The sequence below is a fragment of the Schistocerca cancellata genome, chromosome 11 (genome assembly GCF_023864275.1).
Source record: "Schistocerca cancellata isolate TAMUIC-IGC-003103 chromosome 11, iqSchCanc2.1, whole genome shotgun sequence".
NCBI lineage: Eukaryota > Metazoa > Arthropoda > Insecta > Orthoptera > Acrididae > Schistocerca > Schistocerca cancellata.
In genome coordinates this window covers 167,463,647-167,475,291 of record NC_064636.1, presented here as the reverse complement: position 1 = coordinate 167,475,291, position 11,645 = coordinate 167,463,647, and the positions used below count along the sequence as shown (strand labels likewise).

At 41.9% G+C, this 11,645-nt stretch overlaps 1 protein-coding gene across 1 annotated transcript in view; it reads right to left on the bottom strand.

Moving 5' to 3' along the window:
* Positions 1-8,002: 8,002 nt before the first annotated feature.
* The window catches only part of LOC126108559 (NADH dehydrogenase [ubiquinone] 1 beta subcomplex subunit 8, mitochondrial), a 31,296-nt gene continuing 27,653 nt past the window's right edge, over positions 8,003-11,645 (bottom strand). The window contains exon 4 of the mRNA XM_049913846.1: positions 8,003-8,495. Coding sequence (XP_049769803.1) covers positions 8,436-8,495 — 60 coding nt within the window. The 3' untranslated portion in view covers positions 8,003-8,435. The remainder of the gene's footprint in view (positions 8,496-11,645) is intronic.

Here is an 11,645-nt window from a genome sequence, read left to right as displayed (position 1 = left end):
GTATAGAGGATCTTACAAGTAAAGACATTAAGAGCAAGTTAAAATGTATTGTGCTATTCATACGGTAGACTACCTAACTGAATGCACCCATTTATTGTAATTTCAAATATCTAAAAGAGTTATCTTTAGTGAGATGGCTCCATTCTTTGATACGACCAATAATTGTTGTTGGGCTCGGGCAATGATGTGAGCAGGATACATGGGAAAGAGATGGGCTATCTATGGTAGAGCCTGGGTGAGAAGGGACAGGAAGACAGTGCTTGGGTAGCTCAGTCGGTAGAGCACTTGCCCACGAAAGGCAAAGGTCCCGAGTTTGAGTCTCAGTCTGGCACACAGTTTTAATCTGCCAGGAAGTTTCAATACGAAATACACTTCAGATCAATCCCACAAAAGAAACTTTGGAGGATGGAATAGGTGCAACCCAACTGTCTGCATTTAGTGTTATTCGTGTGAAAGTGAGCAAAAGTTTTACTAAATTTTAGTAAATCATGTAACGGAAGTGGGACCTGAGTACCGGCCTAGTATTCACGTAGCAAATGTGGGGAACCGCTTAAAAACCAATCCTCAGATGGCAGGCACACGGACCCTCGCCGTCGTTTCGCCGAGCAGATTTGATCTGCGGCCAGTGCACCTCCCCATCCGGAAAGGAGCACTTCGATACACGGGGCTGTGTGTGCGGGTTGATGTGTACGTATTATTAATAATATCAAATAACGAATTACGTAAAATCTTACTTCTGTACACCTTCAGTGCAACAGAGTGATGAATGTAAGTGCTACAAAGTGATTTTCTGTTTCTTGGTGTGTGGCTACAATAGTGTGCAAATTATTCTAAGTACCCAAGTGTACATTTACGCATTTTGAGTCTGTTACTACCAGTTACTTGTACATTTTTTTACTTATTACACACACACAAGGACAATTTCACTCTAACTGTGGACAGTATACGAAGGCAGTTCAATAAGTAATGCAACACATTTTTTTTCTCGGCCAATTTTGGTTGAAAAAACCGGAAATTTCTTGTGGAATATTTTCAAACATTCCCGCTTCGTCTCGTATAGTTTCATTGACTTCCGACAGGTGGCAGCGCTGTACGGAGCTGTTAAAATGGCGTCTGTAACGGATGTGCGTTGCAAACAACGGGCAGTGATCGAGTTTCTTTTGGCGGAAAACCAGAGCATCTCAGATATTCATAGGCGCTTGCAGAATGTCTACGGTGATCTGGCAGTGGACAAAAGCACGGTGAGTCGTTGGGCAAAGCGTGTGTCATCATCGCCGCAAGGTCAAGCAAGACTGTCTGATCTCCCGCGTGCGGGCCAGCCGTGCACAGCTGTAACTCCTGCAATGGCGGAGCGTGCGAACACACTCGTTCTAGATGATCGACGGATCACCATCAAACAACTCAGTGCTCAACTTGACATCTCTGTTGGTAGTGCTGTCACAATTGTTCACCAGTTGGGATATTCAAAGGTTTGTTCCCGCTGGGTCCCTCGTTGTCTAACCAAACACCACAAAGAGCAAAGGAGAACTATCTGTGCGGAATTGCTTGCTCGTCATGTGGCTGAGGGTGACAATTTCTTGTCAAAGACTGTTACAGGCGATGAAACATGGGTTCATCACTTCGAACCTGAAACAAAACGGCAATCAGTGGAGTGGCACCACACCCACTCCCCTACCAAGAAAAAGTTTAAAGCCATACCCTCAGCCGGTAAAGTCACGGTTACAGTCTTCTGGGACGCTGAAGGGGTTATTCTGTTTGATGTCCTTCCCCATGGTCAAAGGATCAACTCTGAAGTGTATTGTGCTACTCTTCAGAAATTGAAGAAACGACTTCAGTGTGTTCGTAGGCACAAAAATCTGAACGAACTTCTCCTTCTTCATGACAACGCAAGACCTCACACAAGTCTTCGCACCCGAGAGGAGCTCACAAAACTTCAGTGGACTGTTCTTCCTCATGCACCCTACAGCCCCGATCTCGCACCGTCGGATTTCCATATGTTTGGCCCAATGAAGGACACAATTCGTGGGAGGCACTACGCGGATGATGAAGAAGTTATTGATGCAGTACGACGTTGGCTCCGACATCGAGCAGTGGAATGGTACCGTGCAGGCATACAGGCCCTCATTTCAAGGTGGCGTAAGGCCGTAGCACTGAATGGAGATTACGTTGAAAATAGTGTTGTGTAGCTAAAAGATTGGGGAATAACCTGATGTATTTCAATGCTGAATAAAACAACCCCTGTTTCAGAAAAAAAATGTGTTGCATTACTTATTGAACTGCCCTCGTATTAGCGTAACCCTCTTTCATTGTAAATACACTGGGTGGAGATGGGGGGGGGGGGGGGGGGGGAATCCCAAGACCAAGGAGTTGGTAGGTGTGTTTCTACATCTGACAATTGATGCCTATCTAGATTTTGTGCCACATGCATAAGAGTGGTGCCAGTAGCGCAACATGAAGATGAAAATCATGTTTGCTTTGCTTTAAATACATTCTGTAACACTCATGAGCATTAGTTATGTCTGAGACTGGAAGTGATAAGTTGATGTTATAATTCAGTTCTTTTATCTTGGCGGCTCGCGCAAGCCCGCCCATATGCGGAAGATTGCTGCGTTGCCAGTTGCAAACGACGCACACGCCACGAGAAGCAGCGCCATAGTATAGTATAGTTCGCAAACTTACGTTTCGGGTAGAGCGCGCAGCTTATGAAATAAAGCCACCACGGCCGCATTAAAACCCTTTAGCTGCTACAGAGACGTGCTCCCCGCATTCTGCGATGTGCGCGATTTTGTCATCACTGCACTGCTCGCCTGTGCAGACACATGGTGTTCCCACTGCTATGACACACTTATCATTCGTAATCCACAAAAACTATTTGTCTGAAAAATTTGATTTTTACACATCTTCTTTACTGATCCACCCCCCCCCCTCCCCAAATGACTCAATTTTGTTCCTATGTTCAACGCGATAATTGTGCAGCATTAAATGTAGTACACCATTGCACAAAATTTTGAAGACTTTGTAGAGGTAAAGTCCATAGCGTATATTTTCCGTACGGTCGATTTTAGCTGCCACAATGTTGAGAATGAAATGTGGACAAGATACCTAAATTTCATATAAGATTTACTGTATAACAATATCACATTTAATTTAAGTACCAGATAGGTGTCATATGTAATATTGAGAAATATTCCGTCTTTCGCGACTGTAATAAAAGTTTTATTTACACCGGGCGAGTTTGGCTTTATTTTAAAGCACTTCAATCAATCGAAAGGAAGTAGACAAAATACATTAAACAAAACTCTGGGACTTCCAATGACACCAAATCCGACGAATTTGTGGTCAAATTTGTTATAACTGGATGTCACCTTCTGAGAGGAACTAATTTTCATTAGAGTTTCTTTTGGCTCTGCGTGTCGTTTTCAAGAGTTTACAATGTCCCCAGTTAAAATGAACATCCTTTATAATATAAAGAGTGTTTATAAATTGGGAAATATTCCATCTTTAGGGACTGTAATAAAGCTTTTACTTATACGAGAGTCATTTCACTTTTTTCTAAAACGTTCGAATTAAAACAAAAGTTGGTGAAGTACACAAAACTGAATTGTGGATGTAATAAAACATAGAAACTAAAATATATTGTCAGTGAGGCGCAGTGCGCAAACAATATGTGTTTGTCACAATGGACAGCAAATACTTGCCAAAACATAGATCAGTTGACGAAAACATTGAATGACGTTGCCAAAGCAGCGAAGCGAAGAATTGTGACAGACAATCAAGTAGCTCGGCAATGTACAAGCCGAAATTCTGCTCTAAATAGTACTTTTAATACTGTCGCAAAAGAATATATCTCAATATGAATAGTAAAACAGCGACTGCAGAAAAGAAGATATACAAACAAAAAAAGATAACATGAATATTTTATGTGTGCCTTTTCATTGTTTTTAATTGCTCTGAAAAGAAGTATTGGAGGACAAAATTAAAAAAACCAAAAACGTATTATGACTATAATGAAGAGACGAAGCACTATAAATATCAAAAAATTACATTAAAATGAATATAATTCATGAAGTAACACTCTTAGATATTGTTTTTAAATAAAGAAACTATCAAGCATCGATTGAGGTTTGAACTCTGAACCTTTCGCTTAGTAGCCACACACTTTAACCATTACACTAACACTGCCTTTTATTGCATAGAAATCCTGGAACACTCTAAAAGAGCATGCAAAATATCGACAAACACTGTCGGTATGACTATGTATTACTCACATTTCGACAAAGTACAATAGGAAATAAACAATTAACGCTGTTCTTTATTTCGAAAAAGCGATTCGTGAGAATGATACACCTGTCCCTGCTATCGCCTGTAGTAGGAGGCTTATTGCTTGTTTGGTTTAATTAATTAATAGAATATGAAGCAACTGGTATAAATAATGCTTTTTCCAAACTTTCTATAAACGAAAGCCTGCTATCGAGACATTGCTTTTGTTCAATTACTTTATTTATGACTGAACGTTTCTAAAACTAAAGACACTCATCTAGTCGAGCTCTGGCAATGTCGTTCTCTGTTCATTGGCCGACTGTGTTTTGTGACGTCAGATGCGCAGAACGAATCTAAAGGACCGCCGTCGTAAATGACGCTCACTGTAGTCAAAAATGCCTTTAGAGTGACAAAGGTGCCATTATCAACATCTCACTGAGTTTGAATGAGGTTGTGTAACGGGGCTACAAGAGACTGAATGTTTCTTCTGCAGTATTGCAGGAAGACTTGGGAGGAATGTAGCCACTGCACACGATTACTTGCAGCGGTGATGAAGAGAATGTACGGTTGCAAGAAGACTAGGCTACAGACAGCCGTGTTGAACTACCGAGGCAGAAGACCACTGTGTTCGGGGTATGACTCTGGAGCAGCAGTTGGCACCACAGTAACACAACAAACTGTTACAAATCGGTTATTTCAAAATCAGCTCTACTCCAGACGCCCTGCAGCTCATGCATTGGAGGGCAGGGTGAAGGCCTGTTGTGTTTTGTGATAAAAGCTGGTTCTGCCTCGGTGCCGGTGACGGTCCTGTGTCAGTGAGGAAGACGCCGGTTGAGGTCTTGCAGTGAACCTCTCTGCACGCTGGACACGCCGGACCTGCACCTGGGGTTACGGTCCGGGGTGCGATTTCGTACCACAGCAGCAGCGCTCTCGTTATTCGACCTGTCGTGCTGCCACTCGCGAAAAGCATTCCGGTGGTGTTTTCGACAGGATAACGCTCGCCCACATACCGCTGTCGCAATCCGACAAGCTCTACGGAGCTACGACACGTCGCCTCGGCCTCCTCGACCACCAGATCTGTCTCCAATTGCGCAGAATGGGACATAGTCGGATGGGAATTCCGGTACCACCACCCACAAACAGGAATAATCATCCCTGTATTGACGACCGAGAACAACAGACGTGAAACTCCATCCCACAAACTGATATTCAGCACTTGCACAGCAAAGCATGCTTGTATTCAATTATTAATGTACCAGCATTTCAGATTTGCTACGGCTTTTCTAGTGCTTACACGATCCTGTGATCTTGCGGTGTTAATCACTTACCATATTTACTCGAATCTAAGCTGCACTCGAATCTAAGCTGCACCTGAAAAATGAGACTCTAAATCAAGGAAAAAAAAAAAATGTTCCCGAAACTAAGCCGCACCTAAAATTTGAGACTCTAAATTCAAGGGGAGATAAAAGTTTTAGACCGCACCTCCAAATCTAAACAAAGTTGGCCCATTGTAATGTGAGACACAATTTAGGTCGAATGCATGACGATACAGTTACAGTAGTTTGGTTCGAGTCTTAAGGTTAGCAGTTAAGCTTTACCAGGTAGCCGTTGCTATGCGTCAGACGCTCCGTCCGTATTTATACGTACCCTTCCTTTTTCACGTGCTTCGTCTGGTTTGAATCGAATGCGTATTTTTCTTTGATCTGACAAGTGCCATTCTCTTCGTTATAGGTGTTTACGTCACTCTAAGCTGAAAATGGATTATTGCACTGTGTCGTGCATTGTTTGTCACATTCTGATAATGTGTGTTTACGACCTGTCGCCGTTCGCGGCACGGCTCGCTTTTGTGCGCGCTACCGCCGCTTACAATAAAAAAAGAGAGGAATTGTCTCATTAACGAAACAGTAGCAAAAGACTGCTATTTGTTGTAACTTACACTGCTGCTTTCTTTAATAATGATCAACAATAACCAAATAATAGACTGCGTATGATAGAAGATGTTCTGAATGAGAGTTTAGCTAAAACTTTTCTCCGTTTGAAAATCTTTGCAGACGCCTCTTTTGTAGATTACATTCTGCACAGAAATTAGAGTCATCTTAGATTTAAAAATCTAGTCAATTGCCGTGCTTCATTTCTGACTGTATCACTATTACGCATAAGAATAATACGAATATAAACATGACACGATACGTATATTCTTCCGCGTTTGCTGTTGTCTCACTCTAGTTTCGTAGTTTATTAGGCAGACAGGATTTAAATGAGATAGCAGCAAACATGAAAGAATACATGGCAAAATGTTTATATTCGTATTAATCTTATGGTGAAGAGAATACTGCATGTGATTCACAATTCATAAAAGTTCCTATTAGCAACCATCTCTTCTCACAGGCAGGAAAAAAATTCAGAACGTAGAGTTGGACATATTGACAAACATCCCGAACAGTCTTGCGGGTCGGATTTTCTTAGTACATTGGAATGCTGCTACATTCGAAGACGAACAATACAGAATTTGTATTTACTTCGTTGGATAATGTATGAAAATGCAGTGGTCAAAACTCAGGGCGGAGGAAAAAAAGCTCGTTTTCCACCTTTTTTTAAATTTATTTACCGACGCAGAGGTTTTAGCGCCAGTATTTATCTTTGTGCCTGCAAAGCATGCCTGTGTATCACTACATATATTCATCAGCTGAAGTTAGTTGTGGCAGCACCTACCAACATTTTTCAAAATTTCCGCTTACTTTGCACTCGATTCCAAGCCGCAGGCAGTTTTCTGGTTTACAAAAACCATAAAAAAGTGCAGCTTAGATTCGAGTAAATACGGTACTAAGAGAATGATGTATGTTAAAATTATTTAATGTAAATTGAAAAACTTTTACTCGTTTATGAAAATATGTTGAACACACGCTTAATAAAGGTCTTTATTTCCAAAATGGTCTTCATTTCCAATCTGTGTCGAGCATACGAGTGACGCAACATTCCGATAGCAGCAGCTTTGCTGCAGCATCCGTACTACAGAGACAGTCGGCCACCACTGCAACTTATGAGATGGCCAGCAATTGACGAGATCCCACTGTTAAGTATTTCAGTCCTCTGACACCAGTGTTAATGGAAGCTCAATCGCCCAAATTAAAATTGTTTAACGACTAACATCTATTGTGTTGTATGCCAAGTTGAAATTTTTCGCTTCCTTGTCAGTGTTAGTAAAGAAGAGACACCAGTTTCGTATGTGAAGGACACACCCTGTCGTAAATGCATACACATCTAGTCTGGACGTTAATAAACTATGTCATATTGAGAATATTTAAATGCAAATGATGACATGAACAACCAGAAAATGCGAATTGATTTACTGGGAAATAAAGAAATTTTATGCTGAATGAAAATCATACTAAAGATAATATATATGTGAGAGTCTCTGAAAAACTGTAAAAAGCACGTTCTCTAAGAGTAATAGTTCTACACAAACAACAGATTAAAAGGAATCTTCTTTATTCCTAGTGATTTAATAAAGCTACAAAAATAGTTAATGTAGTATATCTTGTATTACTTCAAACAAAGACAATTATTGTGTCCTATGTTCTGCAGGAAGTTACTGTCCTAAGAATGGTAACAAGAAGAAAATGAAATCTACAGAGATCCAGGTGTTGAGTTGAACACTATACACTGAACAACTTTAACTAAAGTGAAAGCTTGCAATGGTTAATTATTAAGGGCATACATATAAGAAAGTAATTCGTGTGAATTGATGTCAAACAGAAGCTTCTAGTTTAATTTGTTTTACAATATCATTTACAACTCTTTTGATCCACCTCGAATAAACACACAGTACAGAACTTTTTTCCATTGTGAAACATTATTTACATAACAGGTAGTCTGTGCACCAGCTGAAATCATGTAAACTGTTCACAATCAAGATATCATTTACTGAGTGTCACTGTATTTCATACTTATTCACAAGTGACAGAGGTGGCTGTGGCAGGAATCACCTTGCTGTGGCCGGAGAATAAACCAGATGGATCCGTCACAGTTAAGGGGGCAATATATTTAACAGTGCAAATGTAACCGACCTGACATGTTTCACTACAGCTACCCTATACAGAAAAAGTATCAGTCCACACATCTGCCACAGCTAACTCCCAGAAACTGCACCGGCAGATCTACGAGGTCGCCTGCAGTCACTCAGCTGGCTCGAATGTGTAGTGGACCACTCCCGGGGCCGGTAGCTGCTTCGCCAACTGAAACCCAAAATTAGTCAGTCAAAACTGAGAAGGTGCTGCCTTCCAACTGTACAGAAAATGCCTTCCAACTGTACAGAAAAATAACTGATATAAGCAGTCAGAAATGTAAGTAATTTACTTATTTATACACTGGCAGGTCCTTAGTACAAAAGTTCAAAGACTGATGCCGTTCTTAATCAAAGCTGCACCTACTACTGCACGTGTCATCTCTCACAATGCTACGACAAAACTGACTGACATGTAGGTCAACTTTAATCTGTCAGCCACTTCAGTAAATTGATCAATGTGATTTTTGCAGAGAGTAGTCCCAGACCCCGAGCCTCGTTTAGACACCTCTGTACCTATTTATCAAGTTTACTTTCATACATTGTTTAATTACACTGTGCCAGAAACTTAGCATTTACACCACAATACTACTCTCATCGTATTTCATTTTGTGAGGTGCTGTTAAAGTTGCAAAGAACATTTCCAGCTTTGTCGATGGGACTGAAATATAATGGATGCCTCATTTCTGTAGGAGTCTACCGAACTGTTTGGATTTGGGCCTGCACGAGAGACTGTCAACTTCTCTTTCTACATCTCAACCTCAACCTCTTTCTCACGCATTCTCGGTTTTGACTGCAGCACCCACTCAATTTGATTGTCCGAGTACCCGTTCCTTCAGATATCTTATTTCTACCGTATCATCCGAAAGCATTCTGAGCTCTGTAGACCGGAGTCTTTAGTGCCACGTTTCTTTGTGCACCTCGAACCATCATTATGTCACAGACAGAGGGCAGCGTTTGTCGGTTTTCTATATGAGGGCAGCGTTTGTCGGTTTTCTATATACACTGCAACCGAGAGATTTGTGCAGTCTTCTGTCAACACATAACAAAGATATTTGGCTCTGGTTTTCAAGTTCCATTACAAAATTTACGTTAGGACAGATACAATGTAAATGTTCTAGGAACTTCCCACGTATAGGTTTACCACAACGGGCGATAACGAAATACTCGTAACCACGCCGTCTGTTTCTTCACAATTTTTGCTGTTTGAGAGGAAATAAGTTGACATCCTCACGTGTCTAGAAAGTTACGCGAAACAATCTAACTTTCAGCAAAATAACTGGTACTTCTGTCTGCAGTCTCACAATGGGTAGTTGCTTCCTACACGAGTGGATACCAGTTATTTTCAGGTAGGCCTTTCTGAGTGATGTCTTCTGGGAAAATTCAGCAAATATATACTTGGATGGCTTAATGATTTAATCAATCATAAAAAGCAACTGCCAATACATTGATGTTGAAATTACAGCTAACTGTACTGTAGAAAGCTGTAAAATTTGCATTGGCTATGGTCTTCTCCTCCTACTTAACCCTGTGGCGCAGAGCGTCCACTACAGTGGTCAGCTGTTATTGATCCCTATTTTGGCATTTTCAATCAGTCCTGAGCCTGCAAATGCACACAGTTCACTGCAGTAGGCACTCCCTACTGGTGTTGTGTCCTGCGTGCATTTGCAGACTCACGACTGATTGAAAACGCCAGAAAATTCACCATTATAAGTTGTCCACTGCAGTGAAATTCATGCACCACAGGGTTAAAGATGGACATGCCAAAATTTCCACGATTAATTCCAAGGATTCAGAAAGTGAGACACTCATAATTAGAGACTACACAGTATTCGTATCTTGGCACCAAAGAGCAGACTATTAACACAGTCAATGGGATATGCAAAGCACTGGATTAAAACCAGCTGTCGCCAAGTATTACTTCAAACATACACGAGTCCAAGACAGTGGTGCAAAGGCTACATTTCTGGGACAGCGTAATTAAGGAATACATCAAGATACAGATGCCAGAAAACCCGATAAGTAGGTATGGAGGTTTCAATCTAAACAAGGCTTTGCGTCGGTAATTAAGATCTTGCTCGTCGTCATATCCGCAAAAACTGGGAAATGCTGACAGAATGTGTGTTTCGTGGACTTTTGGCATGGGCTCTGAAACGAGGGCATCAAAGCACACAGTGGAAAATCCAAAGTCAAACTTAAAATCACAACACGTTATACACTGAAGAGCAGAAGAAACTGGTACACCTGCCTAATATCGTGGAGGGCCCCTGCGAGCATGCAGAAGTTCTACAACACAATGTGGCACGGACTTTACTATTGTCTGAAGTAGTGCTGGAGGGAACCGACACCACGAATCCTGCAGGGCCGTCAATAAATCCGAAGAGTGTGAGGGAGCGGAGATCTCTCCTGAACAGCACGTTGCAAGGCATCCCAGATATGCTCAACAATGTTCATGTCTGGGGAGTTTGGTGGCTAGAGGAAGTGTTTAAACTCAGAGCTGTGTTCCTGGAGCCATTCTGCAGCAATTTTGGACATGTGGGGTGTCACACTGTCCTGTTGGAACTGCCAAGTCCATTGGAATGTGCAATGGACACGAATGGATGCAGGTGATCAGACAGGATGCTTACGTACGTGCCACCTGTCAGAGTCGTATCTAGATGTATCTGGTGTTCCACATCACCACAACTGCACACGCCCCTCACCATTACAGAGCCTTCACCAGCTTGAACAGTCCCCTGCTGACACACAGGGTCCACGGATTCACGAGGTTGTCTCCATACCCGTACACATCCATCTGCTCGATACAATTTGAAACGAGAGTCGTCCGACAAGTCAACATGTTTCCGGTTAACAACAATCCAATGTCGGTGTTGACATGCCCAGGTGAGGCGTAAAGCTTTGTGTGGTGCAGTCATCAAGGGTACACGGTGGGCCTTCTGCTCCAAGACCCCTTACCGATGATGTTTCGTTGAATGGTTCACATGCTGACACTTGTTGATGGCCCATGAAATCTGTAGCAATTTGCAGAAGGGCTGGACTTCTGTCACTTTGAATGATTCTCTTCAGTCATCGTCAGTCCCGTCCCATTCTTGCAGGATCTTTTTCCAGCCGCAGCGATGTCTGAGATTTGATGTTTCACCGAATTCTTAATATTCACACTGTACATTCAGGAACTGGTCGTATGGGAAAATCCCCACTTCATCGCTACCTCGGAGATGCTGTGTCCCATCACTCGTGCGCAAACTGTACCACCACATTCAGACTAACTTAAATCTTGATAACCTGCCATTGTATTAGCAGTAACCAATCTAACAACTGTGCC